Raw genomic sequence first — 20,991 nt, forward strand, 5'->3', positions numbered from 1 at the left:
GTGTAAGTATTAATGTGTATGTATTTATTATGTGTTTTTGTGTGCGTGCATGCATGTGTTATACTTTACCTGCTCCTCATGTTTGGTCATCTATCATGGTCTTCCTCTCTCTTGTGGATCAGGCAGCAGAACCTCCTGGGTAGGAATAGAGGTACAAGAGAAATTGTTCATCAACATGTGGATTAGAAGATCCATTACTGAATTTTACTTCGCACTTTTGTGATCATTTTTTCTTACCTACTTCTTTATAACACCAACACTTTACTTACCAGCGTTACTGTTAGTCAGGGACCTCAATCGGTGTCTCCAGGTCCACTGCTGTGTCTATCCGGCTAATGATGTTTCCTTCCACTTTCCACATGCACGGATGCAAAATGATGTTTCTACAACGGGCACAGGACAGCGCGCTCTTCCATGGGCCTCGGGTGTAAAACTCCTCTTTATTTCTCCTTGACGCACGTATGGCCCAGCTGTGATGGATTTGCCTGTTTCTCATCCATGCCCAGTGGAAAGGGTCTTGTGCCATGATCTAAAATGGAATAGTAAATGAGGTAAAATTGGCTTCTCATCACAGACTCTTAATGAAAGACGGCACTGTTTTCTATTACTGACCAGATCACATGTGGTCCGGGCCACCCACGCTCTAAAGTCCATCCGGCGGAGCAACTGGTCGCGTTGGTGATGCAGCTCTTCTGTCTTCGCTTCCCAGTCACTTCCTAAGGCCCACGCGTAGATCTCGTCTCTGAAGTCCTCGTCCTCCTCAAACTGGTTCGCTAGAAATCTTAAAAAAAGTAATAATTTATTAATGACACATGGAAGAGCAGTGCACTGTATACGTCTATATCTCAATGTTAGGCCTCATTTACACGAGCGTAATATACGCGCGTGCGACGCGCGTGCTTTTCACGCGTGTCGTACCCACCTATATTACTCTATGGGGCAGTTTAGACGATGCGTGAATTTTGCGCAGCGTGAGTGCGTTGCGTAAAACTCACGACATGTTCTATAATCGTGCGTTTTTCGCGCATCCACGCACCCATTGAAGTCAATGGGTGCGTGAAAACCACGCATGCCGCACGGAAGCACTTCCGTGCGAACTGCGTGATTCGCGCAAGAGCTGTCAAAAGGATGAATGTAAACAGAAAAGCACCACATGCTTTTCTGTTTACAAACATCCAAACGGAGTGTCAAATTAGAGATGAGCGCACCGAACTTCACCGGGTTCGGCCGAACTCGTTTTGACCGAACCCGGCAAAAAATGTTCGGGTACGCGACGTCAGGAGACAGTCACTGCCCACGGTGCTGAAAGACTTAAACTGTTTCAGCACCATGGACAGTGACTTTCGATCACAATATACATATACGTGTAAAAAAAAACAGAAGTTCGGACTTACCGATAAGTCCCGGCTCCTTCCTCCAGTCCGACCTCCCGGGATGACAGTTCAGTCCAAGTGACAGCTCCAGCCAATCACAGGCTAAGCACAGGCTGCAGCCAATCACAGGCTGCAGCGGTCTCATGGACTGCCGCGTCATCCTGGGAGGTGGGGCCGGACGACAAGAGAGGGACGCGTCACCAAGGCAACGGCCGGGAGACCGGACTGGAGGAAGCAGGCAGTTCATGGTAAGTTTGAACGTCTTTCTTTATTCACAGGTTGGTGTATATTGTGATCGGCATTCACTGTCGAGGGTGCTGAAAGAGTTACTGCCGATCAGTTAGCTCTTTCAGCACCTTGGACAGTGACGGGCGTCGACTAGCCTCATCTCTATGATGGCGGCTGCGCGAAAATCACGCAGCCGCGCATCATACACGGATGACACACGGAGCTGTCAAGTGCCTTTTGAGCACGCAAAACGCAGCGTTTGTGTAAATCAGGCCTAAAGGAAACTTGTGTTACTATAAATGATAGCGATGGTGTCCAAGGATGTTAGAATGACCCTTCCCCCCCAAAGTCAGAAGGCTACATAGTGTAATCTATAGGTTTAATATTTTGTCTTTTGGATATTAAAATGTTAAAATATTTTTATTTTACTGCTAAAACATGACCATAATTGTTTTGTAACCTATAAGGGATAAAGCTAATGTAAAGCGAACAGGGCCGCAATCAGGAATTTCTGGGCCCCATACAGCCAAAGATATTGGGTCCCCCCTTCATTACCGTGGGTGGGCAATGGAAAGTGGGGCGCTCACGTTTGTACGTTATATGCAGTAACTGATTTTGTTCAAGTTATAGAGAACGAAACCATGAAGCAGTCAGTGACCAGTTGATACCCTGGATTTTATTGAATTCAGCCAAAACATATGGCACACAATGGGATATGTCGCCTGGGGAACGGCCCTGGGGAAACTCCTGAAGTCACTGTCCATAAATGAACAGAGACGTCAGGGGCTTTACCTGGGCCAAAGTCCATGGGCAGACTGCTTGTGATGCTCTGCCTGGGGACTCCGGCATTGGGAAGCCCCTGACATTGCAGCTTTTTCACCACAAAAATTGCAACATCTGCTATTTGTTGCGGGTTTTACCTCCCCATTAAATCCAATTGGGAAAACTCGCAACAGAAAAGCAGCGATTCCAAAGCATAGATTGACATGCTGCGGATTAAAAAAACGCACCGCAGGTCAATTTATGAACTGTTTTTCTGTATATTTTTAGTCAGCGTATGGATGAGATTTGTTGAAATCTCATCCACTCTGCTGCTACTGTATTACACTACGGATTTTCCAAAATGAAATCCATTGTGGAAAATCCGTAGTGTTTATGCTACGTGTGAATTTACCTTTACAGATTTTGCTAAGCATTCGCAGCAAATTAACCCTTTGCATTGTAGAGGGTGAAATGCGTGCCAATTTTGCAACATAATAGGCATGCTGCTGATTTAACAATCAGCAGAATGCCCTAAAGCCCATGCAGATTTTTTTCTGCTGCATGTGAATGCGGATTTGAAAACCCCATTCACGTAAATTGTATTGTAATTTGTAGTGGATTTTCAGTGTGCAACAGCACCAAAAATAGGAGACATAGGCATTCATATAACGCTCGTTGCCGATAATTGCCCCGTGTAAACAGGGCAGCGAACACAAGATGAACGATCATCTGCTGGTCGTATCGTTTTAAAAAAGTGAAATATCGTTGTCAGCAGCACATCTCCCTGTGTAAATGATAATAACGTATGGGGACGAGGGATCCGAGTAACGACCACTCGTCTCCATCCATAGCTCCGTGTGACAGGAGCAAACGGGCCTTAATTAACGATGTCTCGTTGAAAAGCGCTGGCTGCACCTTCCGATTATCTGCCGGTAAAACGGCCTTTAGGGTCTATTCACACAGTGCAGTCAAATTCAATTTTTTGCAAAATCTCAGCAAAAACTTGATTTAACTGCACTGTGAAAATATAGCCTAAAAGCACAGTTTTTTTCATGTTTTGTTACATTATTTTTTTAATGTAATTTTTGTAATTGCGGCACAAATAAGGCAGTTTTGCCGCAATTTTTAAATGTCTGGTGGGCGGCTCTCTCCACACGGAGCTGCTTTCATGCTTCTCATGCAGCAGCTTCCCCTACTGTCCTCTCGGGGTCCCAGTGTTACAGTTACTTCCAAGGAAGGAACGGAAGGGTCCGTTCCTTTCTCCAAGTAACTAACGCTGGGGCCCTGATGGAAATGTTTACAGTTACTAAGAAGCGGGCAGACCCCTTTTTTTCAGCATTGTGGCCGGGCCCCTGACTGCCGTACCAGCTGTACTGCCCTGATGGTGACCCTGAAAGCACATGATCCACAACTACTTGAGAGTATTCCTTCAAACATGTGATACGTGAATATACTCACAGGGATGCAAAGAAATTCTCTCTGTATTCTTCGGTACGCAGTCCGGCTCTCTTAAAATACACGAGGACCATGGCCAGCAGATACTAGTGGAAGAAGACAAGAAGTTAGAATTTGGAGATAGAGAAATGGTCTCTTCTTATGTCTTATCTTTATGTGGTGATTCTATTTATATGTTTATTAATATCGGTCCATAATCCTAACACATAAATCACAGGATTATCCTCATTGTTCTGAATCTAATATTATTATCTTACCAAGGATGTAGATGTAAAGTAGAATATCTCTTAATGCCACATAAACTCTTTTATTCAAATCTGATCTTTCTTGTCAGTCATGTCTATATCTGGCTGATTGTCTATTTGTTTTGTTATTATAAAATTACCTTGTCCGAAATCCTCAAACAGATGTCCTTGGCCAAAAACAGCTGGATTTGCTCATCATCTACGAAAAAAGTTCATTTCAAATTCTTTAAATCCAAAATAGTTTATATACAAAGAATGAAAGGTTAAGTAAATGCTTAACCCCTTAATGACCGCCGATTAGCCTTTTCACGGCGGTCATTAGTGGGCTTTATTCTGATGCAATAGCCGTTTCACGGCGCTGCATCAGGATAAATAAACATATCAAGGAGCCGTTAAATCTCCCTGCTCTCAGCTGCCAGATGTAGCTGAGAGCTGGGGCAACCCTGCTCGAATGTGTGAGATCGATTTTAGTATCGATCTCACCCGTTTAACCCCTCAGATGCGGCGCTAAATAGCGTGCGCCGCATCTGAGTGGTTTTGGAGAGAGGGAGCTCCCTCCCTCTCTTCCCACCGGCACCCGGCGATAAGATTTTGAAGGGAAAACAGCCCCTCATTTTCAGATGTTTTTTGAGCAACTTGCGTTTTTAGCAGCGTTTTTCGCAGCATTTTTTACGGCCGTTTTTGGAGCTTTTTTCATTGGAGTCTATGAGAAAACGGCTCCAATAACGTCCCACGAAGTGCACTTCTTTAGACGAGGCTGTAATTTTATGAGTCGTCTTTTGACAGTGACTCGTAAAATGACAGGTCGTCGGCACAGTACATCGTAAAGCCCATTAAAAGTAATGGGCAGATGTTTGCCGACGTATTGGAGGCGTTTTTTTCAGACATAATTCGAGGCGTAAAACACCTCCATTACGTCTGAAAATAGGTTGTGTGAACCCAGCCTAACACTCGCTGGAACACTGCAGCTCCTTTACTTTGCTTACTATAGTAGTACCAGGAGCCAGACCCCCACTGATAACATATTGATGGCTTATTTTTAGAATAAATTGTCATATGTTTGTACATGAGAACAAATGTAAATTACAGCAGAAGATTTCACTTTGTGTGATCAAATTCCCCCTCCCCTCCTATCGGACAATACATCAAAATAATAAAATAAAAATGTACTCGCCTCAACGCTCCACTTCGCTTCTCCCCTCTGGGTCACCTTAGGCTCTCCCTGCGGGGCCACAGCTCATACAAGGCACTGGCGCAGAGCGTTGTATGTGACGCAGCACTGAGGTCGTTGAGTGCTGCATCACATATATGGCCCTGTATGTTGTATGAGCCGCAGCATGCTGAGAGGGCATAGGGAGAAGAGGAACGGTGAGCATATATATATTTGTTATCTTATGTCCGATCCTGGGAGAAAAGGGATAGGGCTGCGGTCACGTTCACACACCCTGTGAGTGCAATTGTTACCCCACGATTGTGGTGAACAGCCAGCTGAAAGATGCGGCAACATTTTTATGAGGCATTAGCTTCTTATTAAATGTGTCGCATCCTAATCCAGCGAACTGTTTATTAAGACCGGGGTATGAAACGTCAGTCCTAATATATCCCCCTCTTTGTGTCTGGTCAGAATCATTGGAAGGTGCAGTGAATCTTACCGAGGAGATTGTAGAAAGCAGTCCGTTCTTCTGGCTGCAGGGTATGCTCCTTCCTCCTCTTCCGGCACTCGTCTATCATGTAGGTCAGCGATCTGTGATAGAAGAAATAGTTATTACAGTAGCAGTCCAATGTAAAAATATAAAATCTTTATTTTCATGATCGAAAAGGTCCATTTTGTACATCATTTGGGGTACAGAATTACATAAGAGTACAGAAAGTATAAATGCAGCGTACATATAAAGAACTGAGGTGAAAGGCAATATTCCCACGCAGGAGAGTAGTCTACATGACTCCAGGCCCCCTACGAAGAGGACGGATTCAACAGCCGCATAGGAGTACAGAGAACGAAGAGAAAGTTACAAAAAAAAAAAGAAATAGAGGAGGGTGAGGAGCAGATTAAAGGGAGTGGGGTGTCCCACCATGACATCCCTCAAAGTAAAGAGCGCTACTCAGGCTGCCGCGCAGTACTCAGCTCTCGTATAATGTCTTTATAGGAGTCAGAACCCTGAAAAGCAATCCAAGGAGTCCATGTTTGGCGAAGAAATAGATATTACAGTCAGCAGTCCAATGTAAAAATATAAAATACAGACAATTATGTGTTAATAAGTTTATAATGAATTAAAAATGAAATGAATAAATGACAGGGAAATCTTAGTAAAATCCATGTTTAAAGAGGCTCTGTCACCAGATTCTCAAATTCCTATCTCCTATTGCATGTGATCGGTGCTGCAATGTAGATAACAGTAACGTTTTTTTTTGTTTTTTGTAAACGTTCATTTTTGGCCAAGTTATGACCTATTTTATATATATGCAAATTAGCTTTACTAGAGAGAGTGTGTCTTCTCCAATTTTGCAGCATAAGGCAATGAGGTTGCTTTACCACATGCCAATGCTGCAATTTTGGGAATTGCTCCCTCTAGTTACCAGCACATGGAAATGTTATAAATTAGAATATAATTTATAATATTTTCAGACTTGTGAAAAAATTAAAAAAATTAGAACAATGTGTAATCATTTATATACTAACTGTTTAACTAAAAAAAATAAAAAAAATATTTCTAGCGACACATTCCCTTTAAGCTTTGTATGGCCTTGGTAGAAGGACGCGTCACTCTTATAGGACGTTTATTCTCATGGGTGAAGAGGTTAATAAGAAGCTGATAGATTAGATCTGTAATGGTTTGTAACACGGCCTATTTACGGACGTAATTCGGGCATTTTAACCCCCGAATTACGTCCGAAATTACGGCTTGAAAGCGTTGACAAACATCTGCCCATTGAAAGCAATGGGCTGACGTTTGTCTGTTCACATGAGGCGTATATTTACGCGTCGCTGTCAAAAGACGGTGCGTAAATAGATGCCCGCGCCAAAGAAGTGTCATGTCACTTCTTCAGACGTAAATGGAGCAGTTTTCCATGGACTAATGGAAAACCAGCTCCAGTTACGTCCGTAATGGACGCGGCGTTCAAGCGCCTGCACATGCCGTTATGGCTGAAATTACGGGGCTGTTTTCTCCTGGAAACAGCCCCGTAATTTCGGCCGTTACGGACGCTGCCGTGTGAACATACCCTTAGTATGGATTTGATATGTAGTGACTGCAGTGATATAAAATCTTGTACTGACGTCTCGTCCACATGAAGAGTAACCATCTCTCTCTTCCTCTTCCTCGCCATCTCTTCTCCTCTTCCTGGGAAACTTAAAGAGAAGAGAATATTACCATGAATATTTGGCAATGTGACTGACTGTGCGCATACCAATACCATGTACAGGCTGGGGTGGATTATACATAAACCATACAAGTAATTTGAACGACACACAACTAAACTTTTAAACGTGGGTTGACACGAGGGTCGTCCACAGCTTTATTAATTATTTATTATTTAAGTATTTTCAAAATAAACTGTTTTCCTATTATACCCGTATGCCAGCCCGCCTAAGGAAGGGCATGTAGGTCAATTCTTTTAATATCAAATTACCGCCTGCTGTGACATGAGTTTACAAACGAATCAAATGCCTCATGACCAGAAAAACTACAATTCCTTTTACAAACTTGGAGTCGCTAAACAACATGACAATTGTACAAAGTATAATTCCGTATAAAATACACATAGTACTTCAGAGACAAATATATATATATTATTTATTTATTTTTATTTTTGTCTCTTATTTAAAACATTTTGTATAATTAATTATTTTTATATATATATATTTCTCTTTTCTTTTCTGTTTTTTTTTTTAAAGAAAAATTAGGTTCAACACAAAACAAATAGGGAAGGAGGGTGGGCCAAGTAACGGCCAAAAGAGGAAGATGACTGCCCGCCCTCGCCTTATAAACCCAGAAGGGGAGGATGTGCAAGACCACCCTAAAAACTACCCAAAAAACGTTCAGTGGGGCGGGTGCCCTCTATGCCTATAGGACCCATGGCCCACCTAAATTTATCTTGGACAGACCCACCCCTAGCAGGATATATCCCTCCTTTAACCGCTTCCGTGCCACACAGTCACAGTACAAAAACGTATATTAATATAAACATGTAATATGTGCGCTGGACTGACATTATAACTGGGGCGTAGCTATAGAGGGTGCAGAGGTAGCAGTCACACCCAGGATCTACTGCCATAGGGGGCCCAAAATCCCCTCTTCCATAAGAAGACACCAGTATTATAAATGACACATGGTATAGAGAGGGCCTTGTTACAGATTTTACATTAGAGACCAGGAGCTTCAAGTTATGCCTCTGCATTATAAGATATGTTACTACACACATACTAAATATTATATACATACATATATATATATATTATAGGAAAAACACAATAAACATCCCTCTTACATTATCCATATCCCCGGACCCATTTTAAAACTTGGTTGAAAATAAAAAAAGAAGAATCACAGGACAGCTGCACGGAGGTATAAAATGTATATACTATGAATATTAAAGGGTTTCACTCATAATTGAGTGTTATGGCATATTACTAGGATATGACATAACATTCTGATTAGTGGGGTCTGATCTCCGGGACCCCTGCGATCCTGAGAATGAAGAGACAGCATTGTGTAATCAATTAAATCAGACTATGTTGTAGTTCCCTGCACACCGGGGGTTGGGGGAATGCCACTATGAAGGGTAAAAGTGAAGACATGGGGTGATGGTCCTGGCAGACTGATCAGAATATGGTGGAAAATCCTATTGATATCATTTTCTAGAATGGAAACCTCTCTAAATACAGAATAATAATAAGCATACGGTCCTACAGCTTGGGATCCATCAGAAAGATCTGAGGAAGGAGATGATACGTCGGGTTATTTTACTCTTGTCTCCTTAGTTTATCCAGATTTTGGGTATTGAGGTGAAAACCTTTGAGTTTATTAATAAAATACAATCCATTTCAGTAGTGGAAGAAGCATCTGTGTCTGTGTCTGGGATGACGTGGATCAGTCATTATGGTTAGTAAATGGCGGCACTTTACCTGTGAAGTCTTGAAGACAGTTGGTGTTGTCTCTCAGAAGACGCAGATACGCAGTAGTGTCTTCTCCTCCGATAAAAATAAACGTTTGTCAAGTCGCTTTGAAGAACAAAATGGAGCCTGTCTTATCTCTGAAAAGAGCAATTGCAGACTGGCACCAACTGATGATTTTTCTCTATCTTTAAATTAAAATCCTGCGATTCTATTGGTTGTTGTTTGCGGCACTTGCCATAATGATTCATGCCTCAGCTAATTTAAAGGGAAAGTACACTGAAATAATGTCATGGTGCGTTTTAATATAAAATTGATATATAATGTATGTAACTTTGGTGTAGGTGCTGGAGTTAGAAGCATGTTGACTGATGTCTGACCTGGCGGAGGATGTCATCTTCACCATTTAACATCTTGCAGGCCTCTCATAAATTTGACGCATCCTCAAATCCAAAAATCTGTTGGACGTGGGTAAAATGTGCAAAAACTGAGGACCAGAAGCCTTATAACGTGATCTTATCATTTCTATTCAGATTTACAAGAAATTGACTGGCATTGTTGTCATACATGTGCCCCCATATGTCATACATTCATAGCCATATATATTTCTATTATATAAATTCTCTATATACTGTGTATTGTCCTGATCTCTATGTACAGTGACATAACTATTAGTATACTGGTTGCATAGGTAGAGAAATGTAGTGTTACATTGTTACATGGAGTCCATTCAGATGAAAGTCATGCATAAGATATATTGCATTTATTCACAGCCCGCCACACAGGGTCTTGATGTTAGTCACCGCCAGGATGTTGTGTGTTGCGGTACATACAAGGTCCTTGTGCTGGCTGGCATCAGGATCATGCGTGCAGCGGCGCCCAAAAAGCAGAGAAGCCAGCGAGGAACAGTAAGTAAATAGAGCGGTCTGAGTTAATTTCCTTTAGTCTAATCTGGGGTCTTATTAATTTTGGGTTTGATTTAGGGGTCTTGTCTGGGGTCTGGAATTATTTAAGGAACTGGTCAGGGGTTTGAACTAACTTAGGGGTGTAGTTAGTGTGCTCCTGTGATGCCGATTCTTGCGAGACTCATCATTGGTTTTAATGATTGTTTTGACTGCAGCATAAAAGATTATATATTTTTTTTAGATATAATTGTGGCTGTTTGGCACTAATTTTATGTACAGTGTAGGTCACTTTTCCTTTTTCTATTCTTCACCTAGCCAAGACCGCCAAGACGACTTCTCATAGCCATGACTTGTCTGCATTTCGACACACTGACATCTTTGGTTCTTTTCCAGAAGAACACTACAAAGTGGAAAAATGATCAACTTCGGCACAAAATGTTGGAGTATAAAAATATATACATTTTATTACAAATAGACATGACAGAATAAAAAGATGAGTCACACAATGAGAAGGTGTCAGCCTATGCTAGACCAAAAAGTAAATGTAATGGGCATGTTTATGCATATTTGTAGCAGGATGCAGACACAAATGTATATCAAAGTCCAAGGGGGACAGCCAAGCCGCATGGGAAATGCATCAGATAGTTGTTAGATGTGAGATAGTAGTCAAAATGTGCAGTGATAGACAATACAGATATATAACTTATAGCCACATGCTAATATTCCCCAATACACATCAATAATGGGGCTAATGGTTATATGCTGCAAAATCCAAAGGACTGAATGACATCAAATTGCCAACATGAGATAACAGACGAGTGTAAGGAATAAGTACATACCAAAAGTCATGGTCTCGCATAGGAGGGACGCCAACACCCAACGCGCGTTTCGGCGAATGCCTTCGTCTGGGGGTGGCATCATCCTAGCGGGACCCCCTCCTATATCCTACCTGGCCCATGTGTTACAGATCAAAAATCACCGGTCACAAGCGGAAGGAGGACGCCGGCGTCAGATAGGGGGTACAAAGATGGCCGCCGCCCCACTTCCGGAAGCCGCGTTATCAGGGAGGATGTAGGACAGCGATGTCTGGACACAGACAGCGGACGGAAGGTGCGTAAGCCACTCCCCCCCATCTGCGCACCCGCCCACCGCTGAGTCCAGTAAGTCAGATCAGGAAAAAAGGAAAGTATATGTGACATACTCACAAAACATCAGATGGGATTGTAGCAGGTACCTAATGCGTAACCAGGAAGCAGAGAACAGAGTGGACATGAGTGTGATACTACCTAGACATGTTGTAAACATTGTTATGTGTATGCATATAATGTTTTGAAGAAAAGTGTGGAATGTCCTACAGTAAGGGATGATGATGGTGATCAAGCCAATGTATATAGCAAAATGCTGAAACAGAAAATGGTGAAGGTGAACATGGTGTGAATATGTAGTGAGAATAAAAACCGCATGTGAAGAAAGAGAAGGGAGACGGTCCAGGATGAAAGCAATAACTAGGGGACCGATGTGTGACGAAATTAAAAAGCCAAAATCAAACAATAAACAAGTGAAAGATGAACGAAAAAGACAACCGACCATAGAAAGAAGACAGAGGGAGGGGGGGGGGGTTTCAGGGCATGTGAGTGAATGGATATATTGGTAAACACGCTATGGATGGGATAAAAGTAAATGTGTGTATGGAGGGAACATATTTAGAACCAGAAATAGGATCATAATCCGTGGAGTGTATATCTGTTCAATGTGAACAATTTTATATATGTGTATATATAAAAATGAGACGTGACATGAAAACACATATGTGCTCTGTAAATAAAAAATGCAAACAACATGTTTGTATATATAACAACGTGAGTATGAATTACATGCATGGTGTGGGAAACGGAAAAAAGGAAAAGAAAAGAAGGGAGGGTGGAAAGGGAAAAGGAAGGGCTGGGAGGAGAGCTGGGAAAAGGTTGGGAAGAGAGGGCAAGAATCAAAACACTAATATGATACAAAATTAATAAGTATATCACTCATATACACTACCGTTCAAACGTTTCGGGTCACCCAGACAATTTTGTGTTTTCCATGAAAACTCACACTTATATTTATCAAATGAGTTGCAAAATGACTAGAAAATATAGTCAAGACATTGACAAGGTTAGAAATAATGATTTTTATTTCAAATAATAATTTTCTCCTTCAAACTTTGGTTTCGTCAAAGAATGCTCAATTTGCAGCAATTACAGCATTGCAGACCTCTGGCATTCTAGCTGTTAATTTGCTGAGGTAATCAGGAGAAATTTCACCTCATGCTTTCAGAAGCCCCTCCCACAAGTTGGATTGGCTTGATGGGCACTTCTTGCGTACCATACGGTCAAGCTGCTCCCACAACAGCTCTATGGGGTTGAGATCTGGTGACTGCGCTGGCCACTCCATTACAGATAGTATACCAGCTGCCTACTTCTTCCCTTAATAGTTCTTGCATAATTTGGAGGTGTGCTTTGGGTCATTGGCTCCAATCAAGCGCTGTCCACAGGGTATGGCATGGCGTTGCAAAATGGAGTGATAGCCTTCCTTATTCAAAATCCCTTTTACCTTGTACAAATCTCCCACTTTACCAGCACCAAAGCAACCCCAGGCCATCACATTACCTCCGCCATGCTTGACAGATGGCGTCAGGCGCTCTTCCAGCATCTTTTCAGTTGTTCTGCGTCAATCAAATGTTCTTCTGTGTGATCCAAACACCTCAAACTTCGATTCGTCTGTCCATAACACTTTTTTCCAATCTTCCTCTGTCCAATGTCTGTGTGCTTTTGCCCATATTAATCTTTTCCTTTTATTAGCCAGTCTCAGATATGGCTTTTTCTTTGCCACTCTGCCCTGAAGGCCAGCATCCCGGATTCGCCTCTTCATTGTAGATGTTGACACTGGCGTTTTGCGGGTACTATTTAATGAAGCTGCCAGTTAAGGACCTGTGAGGCGTCTATTTCTCAAACAAGACACTCTAATGTACTTGTCTTGTTGCTCAATTGTGCAGCGGGGCCTCCCACTTCTCTTTCTACTCTGGTTAGAGCCTGTTTGTGCTGTCCTCTGAAAGGAGTAGTACACACCGTTGTAGGAAATCTTCAGTTTCTTGGCAATTTCTCGCATGGAATAGCCTTCATTTCTAAGAACAAGAATAGACTGTCGAGTTTCACATGAAAGCTCTCTTTTTCTAGCTATTTTGAGAGTTTAATCGAACCCACAAATGTAATGCTCCAGATTCTCAACTAGCTCAAAGGAAGGTCAGTTTTATAGCTCCTCTAAACAGCAAAACTGTTTACAGCGGTGCTAACATAATTGCACAAGGGTTTTCAAGTGTTTTCAAATCATCTATTAGCCTTCTAACACAGTTAGCAAACACAATGTACCATTAGAACACTGGAGTGATGGTTGCTGGAAATGGGCCTCTCTACACCTATGTAGATATTGCATTAAAAACCAGACGTTTGCAGCTAGAATAGTCATTTAGTACATTAACAATGTATAGAGTGTATTTCTGATTAATTTAATGTTATTTTCATTGAAAAAAACTGTGCTTTTCTTGCAAAAATAAGGAAATTTCTAAGTGACCCTGAACTTTTGAACAGTAGTGTATGTATGACTGCTTAGGGAGAAACAAGAATATTGAAGCAAAGGACACGTCCGTATACGGTAGCAGTATTCAAATAGCGTCCGGTTTCTTCTTGCGTTCTTCCTATTGAGTCAACTCAATAAATCCTTTATAGGGCTATATGTATCCAGTCCTGTAAAGGGAAAAGGAAGACAGGGAGAGGGTTATCAACAACATGAAAAATACAATACATGGCATGTAGAGATGAGCGAACCGGGACAACCGAACCCGGTTTCGGTCCGAACTTCCGGAAAAGTTCGGTTCGCAGCGAATCCGAACTTCACCGGGTTCGGCCGAACCCGTTTTGACCGAACCCGGTCAAAAATATTATACAAATCGGCAGCCACTTGTCTCTATCAATCACTGATAGAGAAAAGAGGCTGCTGATTAAAAATAAAATAAAAAGCATTTCATACATACCTGGTCGTTGTCTTGCGGACGAGTCTCTCTTCTTCCTCCAGTCCGACCTTCTTTTCTGACGCGGCAGCCTGTGATTGGCTGCAGAGGCCTCTGCAGCCTGTGATTGGCTGCAGAAGTCTCTGCAGCCCGTGATTGGCTGCAGAGGCCTCTGCAGCCCGTGATTGGCTGCAGCGCTCACATGGGCTGCATCGTCATCAAGGAATGTCGGGCCGGATGTCGCGAGGGACGCGTCACCAAGGCAACGGCCAGGAGACCGGACTGGAGGAAGCAGGGAGTTCCCGGTAAGTGTGAACGTCTTTTTTTTTTACAGGTACTCTATATTGTGATCGGTAGTCACTGTCCAGGGTGCTGAAACAGTTACTGCCGATCAGTTAACTCTTTCAGCACCCTGAAGAGTGACTATTTACTGACGTCGCCTAGCAACGCTGCCGTAATGACGGGTGCACACATGTAGCCACCCGTCATTACGGGGCCTCATGCACACGACCGTAAAAACACCCGTTATTAAGGGTCGTAATTACGACCCGAAATAGCGGGCCCATAGACTTCTGTTAGCCACGGGTACCTTCCCGTTTTCTCACGGGAAGGTGCCCGTGCCGTTAAAAAGATAGAACATGTTCTATTTTTTTTTTTTACGGGTCGTGCTCGTAATTACGACTCGTAATTACGAGCACGGCCGGCCGCTTTTACGAGCCGTGCTGTCATTATAAGGGTATGTTCACACAACAGCGTCCGTTACGGCTGAAAACATCCCCGTAATTTCAGCCGTTATGGCATATGCAGGCGCTTGAACGCGGCGTCCATTACGGACATAATTGGCGCTGCTATTCATTGGAGTCAATGAATAACGGCTCCAATTACGGCCAAAGAAGTGACAGGTCACTTCTTTGACGCGGGCGTCTATTTACGCGCCGTCATTTGACAGCGGCGCGTAAATTACGCCTCGTGTGAACAGACAAACGTCTGCCCATTGCTTTCAATGGGCAGATGTTTGTCAGCGCTATCGAGGCGCTATTTTTGGACGTAATTCGGGGCAAAAACGCCCGAATTACGTACGTAATTAGTGAGTGTGAACATACCCTGTGAAAGCGTTTGTCTGTTCACACGAGGCGTATATTTACGCGCCGCTGTCAAATGACGGCGCGTAAATAGACGCCCGCGTCAAAGAAGTGACCTGTCACTTCTTTGGCCGTAATTGGAGCCGTTATTCATTGACTCCAATGAATAGCAGCGCCAATTATGTCCGTAATGGACGCCGCGTTCAAGCGCCTGCACATGCCGTTACGGCTGAAATTACGGGGATGTTTTCAGACGGAAACATCCCCGTAATTTCAGCCGTTACGGACGCTGTCGTGTGAACATACCCTAAATTTTATAGCAGCACGGCCCGTAAAATAGAAAAATAGAACATGTTCTATTTTTTTAACGGCACGGGCACCTTCCCGTGAGAAAACGGGAAGGTACCCGTGGGTAACAGAAGTCTATGAGCCCGTTATTGCGGGTCGTAATTACGACCCGCAATAACGGGTGTTTTTACGGTCGTGTGCATAATGGGAGCACGGCTTGGAAAAACGACCGGCTGCCTGTGGCCGGCCGTGCTCCTCTCCTGAAATACTCTGTGCTGCCTTAAACTCTGTGGACAGGTCAGGATCCTGTTTCTTTTAAATGCTGCTAGGGAACCCGCTCGATCCACTATATAAGGCTGCGCTACAGTGCAGCATTTAAAAGAAACAGGATCCTGACCTGTCCACAGAGTTTAAGGCAGCACAGAGTATTTCAGGAGATGAGCGTGCAGATTCAGTGCTGCTGTGAACTCTGCTCTTACCATTACGTAGCTCTCAGTCTGTTACCTCTCCTCCACTCCTGTCCTCAATAACACCTTCACATGATTGGCAAGTCACCACCCCGCACAAGATCCGCACGCTCATCTCCTGAAATACTCTGTGCTGCTGTAAACTCTGCTCTTACCATTACGTGGTGACTTGCCAATCATGTGAAGGTGTTCTTGAGGACAGGAGTGGAGGAGAGGTAACAGACTGAGAGCTACGTAATGGTAAGAGCAGAGTTCACAGCAGCACTGAATCTGCACGCTCATCTCCTGAAATACTCTGTGCTGCCTTAAACTCTATGGACAGGTCAGGATCCTGTTTCTTTTAAATGCTGCACTATAGCGCAGCCTTATATAGTGGATCGAGCGGGTTCCCAAGCAGCATTTAAAAGAAACAGTGTGTATGTTTGGGTATGTGTCTTTGTCTGTTTTTGTTTTTATATGTGTGTTTGTGTTTATGTGTGTTTGTGTATATATGGGTGTGTTTGTGTATATGTGTTTGTGTATATATATGTGTGTGTATATATGGGTGTATGTGTATATGTTTGTGTGTAGATGTTTGTGTGTGTATTTTTGTATATGTGTGTTTGTGTATATGGGTGTGTTTATGTGTGTGTTTGTGTATATATGGGTGTGTTTGTGTATGTATATGGGTGTATTTGTATATATGTTTGTGTGTAGATGTTTGTGTGTGTGTGTGTGTGTGTGTGTGTGTGTTTATATATGTGTGTGTTTGTGTATATGGGTGTGTGTTTATGTGTGTGTGTTTATGTGTGTGTGTTTGTGTATATGTGTGTGTTTGTGTGTGTGTGTGTGTGTGTGTGTGTGTGTGTGTGTGTATATATGGGTGTGTTTATGTGTTTGTGTATATGTTTGTGTATATATGGGTGTATTTGTTTAGATGTTTGTGTGTAGATGTTTGTGTGTGTTTTTGTATATGTGTGTGTTTGTGTATATGGGTGTGTGTTTGTGTGTATATATGGGTGTGTTTGTGTATATGTGTTTGTGTATATGTGTGTTTGGGTATGTGTGTTTTTGTTTCTATATGTGTTTGTGTATATGTGTTCGTGTGTGTATGTGTTTGGATATGTGTGTTTTTGTTTGTATATGTGTGAGTTCGTGTATATGTGTGTGTGTTTGTCTGTTTATGTGTGTGTGTGTGTGTGTGTGTGTATATCTTGTTGTGTTTGTGTATATATGTGTGTGTTTGTGTATGGTTGTGTGTGTGTGCGTGCGTGTATATATGTGTGTAGGTGAGTAGAAGTATTGGTATTGTTCACATTGATAACTGGTTTTTTATGTTGTTGCTGATTTTGATGTACCGATTGGACTACATCTTCGATTCGTTGGACTACTGCGTAGATCTACGTTTTTTTAAAATTTTAATAAAATGGTTAACGAGGGTTTTTTTGGGGATTTCTTATTTCAATAAAAAAGAATTGTCTTTGTGTTTTTTTTTAAACTTTATTAGTGCCTAGATAATGGCAGTTGGCTGATTGACAGCGTCCATTATTAAGGCGGTACTTAGTGTTAGCCGGTGCAGAGGCTAGCACTAACAACCCATTATTACCCCGGTACCCACCACCACCAGGGGTGCCGGGAAGAGCTTGGTACGATCCAGTACCCGACCATCTGTTGTGATGGTCGGGTACTGGGGCGGCCGTCGGCTGGTATTATGAGGCTGGGAAGGGCCAAAAACAGTGGACCTTCCCACCCTTGTAATGCTAGGCTGCTGCTGCTGTGTTGTATCGGGCTGGTTATAAAAATGGGGGGGACCCCACGTCGTTTTTTTTTGGGAATTTAACAAATTTAACAATAGACGTTGGGTCCCCCACATTTTTAATAACCAGCCATATACAAGGCCGCAGCAGTCTGGCATTACATGGGTGGGAAGGGCCACTGGTTTTGTCCATTCCCAGGCTAATAACACTGTGTTGTATGTGGCTGGTTATGATAAATTGGGTGGAACCCCATGTCTTTTTAAAAATAAAAAAAATAATAATTAAAAAAAAATGACGTGGGGTCCCCCCCACTTTTATAACCAGCCAGATACAACACAGCAGCAGCAGCCTAGCATTACAAGGGTGGGAAGGTCCACTGTTTTTGGCCCTTCCCAGCCTCATAATACCAGCCTGCGGTCGCCCCAGAGCCCGACCATCACAACAGATGGTCGGGTACTGGATCATACCTGGCTCTTCCCGGCACCCCTGGTGGTGGTGGATAGCGGGGTAATAATGGTGGTTAGTGTTAGCCTCTGCACCGGCTAACACTAAGCCTCGCCTTAGTAATGGATGTTGTCGCTCAGACAGCGGCCATTACTAAAGTGGTAGTAATAAAATTTGAAAAGAAAAAGACAAAGATATAGATAAAATATTTTATTGAAATAAAGCACCCCCAACACAACCCTCATTAACCATTTTATTGTAGAAAAAAAAAGCGTCATCGAAGTAGTCCTCGAAACCGACGTAGTCCAAACACCAAACCTGTAAAAAAAAATAAAAAATGAAATAAAACATGTTGTAAGCTTAGATTCAGTTTAATGTGTGATACTGACTGTTATACCATGTATAGAAGCCTGCCGCGAAGTTGACTTAGATACAGGGCGCCAGCAGACAGTATCATACATGGCCATACAGACATTTATACAAACAAACATACATACATACATACATGCATACACACACACACATGAAACCATACATACAAACATGCAAAGATACATACATATATACAATCATGCACAAATATACATGCAAACATAAATACATGCAAACATAATTACATACATGCACATATATATAAACATACATGCAAACATACATGCAAAAATAAAAACATACAAACATACATGACAACATACATGACAACATACATACATACATGCAAACATACATACATACAAACATGTATACATACATGACAACATACATACATACATGACAACATACATACATTCATGCAAATATACATTCATGCAAACATACATAAATGCAAACATACATACATGCAAATATATACATGCAAATATACATACAAACATGCACATATATACATACATGACAACATACATACATGACGACATACATACATACATACATAAAATGCAAACATACATACATACATTCATGCAAACATACATGCAAATATATACATGCAAATATACATGCACATATATACATACATGCCAACATACATACATACATGCCAACATACACACATGCAAACATACATACATGCAAATATACATACAAACATACATGCACATATATACATACATACATGACAACATACATGCATACATACATGACAACATACATACATGCAAACATACATACATGCAAACATACATTCATGCAAACATACATACATGCAAACATACATGCAAATATATACATGCAAATATACATACACACATGCACATATATACATACATGCCAACATACATGCAAACATACATGCACATATATACATACATACATGACAACATACATACATGCCAAAAAAAATAATAATACGTTCATACTTACTTTCCTCCTGTCCGGGCTCCAGCGATGACGTTTCATCCATGTCGCCGCTGCAGCCTGTGATTGGCTGCAGAGGCGGTCACGTGGGATGAAGCGTCATCCTGACGTGCGTGACCGCCACTACAGCCAGTGATTGGCTGCAGCGGCGAAAGGGATGAAACGTCATCACTGGAGGCCGGACAGGAGGAAAGTAAGTATGAACGTATTATTTTTATTTTTTTATTACATTTAAATTGTATTTTCCGCGCGCCGAGCATGTACTGTCAAGGTTGCTGAAAGAGTTAGTGCAGCCCATTAACTCTATCAGCACCCCGGACAGTAGCATGCTCGGCGCACGGAAGTGACAGGTTCGGTCCGAACTAGTTCGGTCCGAATCGAACTTTTTTGTGAAATTCGGCGAACTAGCCGAACCGAACTTTTGAAAAGTTCGCTCATCTCTAATGGCATGATTCAAAAATCAGGACCCGCTAGGAGTCAATGGTTATAGAAACGGTGCGAAGCTCAGAGATTCATTCAAGCCATGTGGATACATTGTCCCAAGGGTCCATATCCAACGAGTCTCGCATTGTGCCAGCTTATGTTTAACAGCACCTCCCCTCATACCCGATATGATGTGGTCAATCCCTCTCACCTTTAATTGAGATGGATCACAGGAATGATGTAATCTGAAATGTCGGACTACTGGTTTGAGACCTTCCAAATTGTCCACTTCTGTCGCTCGCTTGATGTCGGACATATGTTCCCTTACTCGGACCTTCAATTCTCTGGATGTAATGCCAACATAGATTTTGGGACAGGGACATACCGCATAATACACTACAGCATTTGTGGTGCAGGTTATTGAATAGGTGATGTAGTATATTTTTGTACCTGAGGCATTTGTGAATGTTGATGCCTTCTCTATATTTGGACATGCAATGCAGTGTCCACAAGGATTACAGCCCCATTTCGGGCCCTCAGTCCCAAAAGGATACTTGGTTTTGATTGGATTGTAGTGGCGCCTCACCAGGTGGTCCCTCAGGTTTTTAGAGCATCTTGCTGTAATGCTTGGGTGTCTGGTGATGAATCTCTCCAGTGTAGGGTCTGTCAATAAAATGGGCCAATATCGTTTAAAAATTTCCCTAATTTGTAACCACCTTGAGTGGTAGCTGGTTATAAACCTTACCTGTGTTTGTGTGTTTGTCTTTTTCTTTGGAAAGAGGTCATCTCTAGAAGTGTGTTTCGCCCTGTGATATGCCTTTTCAATGGACCTCATACTATATCTGCGGTTAAGGAAACGATTTTTTAAGTCCTCTGCCTGTTCTTCAAACAATTTGTCTGATGAACAGATTCTCATAATCCACAGAAATTGTCCAATGGGGACTGCCTGAATAGTCTGTGGGGGATGGGAAGAAGAAGAGTGTAACAATAATCTGACAGAGGTCTCCTTACGATACACATCGCTTTGCAGAAAGTCATGTATATCCTTGACAAGTTTAATATCTAGAAATTC

At 42.3% G+C, this 20,991-nt stretch overlaps 1 protein-coding gene across 1 annotated transcript; it reads right to left on the bottom strand.

Annotated features, from left to right (window-relative positions):
• Positions 1 to 274: 274 nt before the first annotated feature.
• On the bottom strand, positions 275 to 20,235 carry LOC142760444 (speedy protein 1-B-like). The gene is made up of 7 exons (XM_075863635.1): positions 20,030 to 20,235; positions 7,341 to 7,412; positions 5,716 to 5,807; positions 4,204 to 4,262; positions 3,822 to 3,904; positions 613 to 781; positions 275 to 529 (listed from the first exon to the last, which is right to left on the bottom strand). The coding sequence occupies exons 1-7, from the start codon at positions 20,233 to 20,235 to the stop codon at positions 281 to 283; spliced, it is 930 nt and encodes a 309-aa protein (XP_075719750.1). The 3' UTR covers positions 275 to 280.
• Between the last annotated feature and the right edge of the window lie 756 nt (positions 20,236 to 20,991).

The sequence above is a fragment of the Rhinoderma darwinii genome, chromosome 4 (genome assembly GCF_050947455.1).
Source record: "Rhinoderma darwinii isolate aRhiDar2 chromosome 4, aRhiDar2.hap1, whole genome shotgun sequence".
In the NCBI taxonomy this organism is placed as follows: domain Eukaryota; kingdom Metazoa; phylum Chordata; class Amphibia; order Anura; family Rhinodermatidae; genus Rhinoderma; species Rhinoderma darwinii.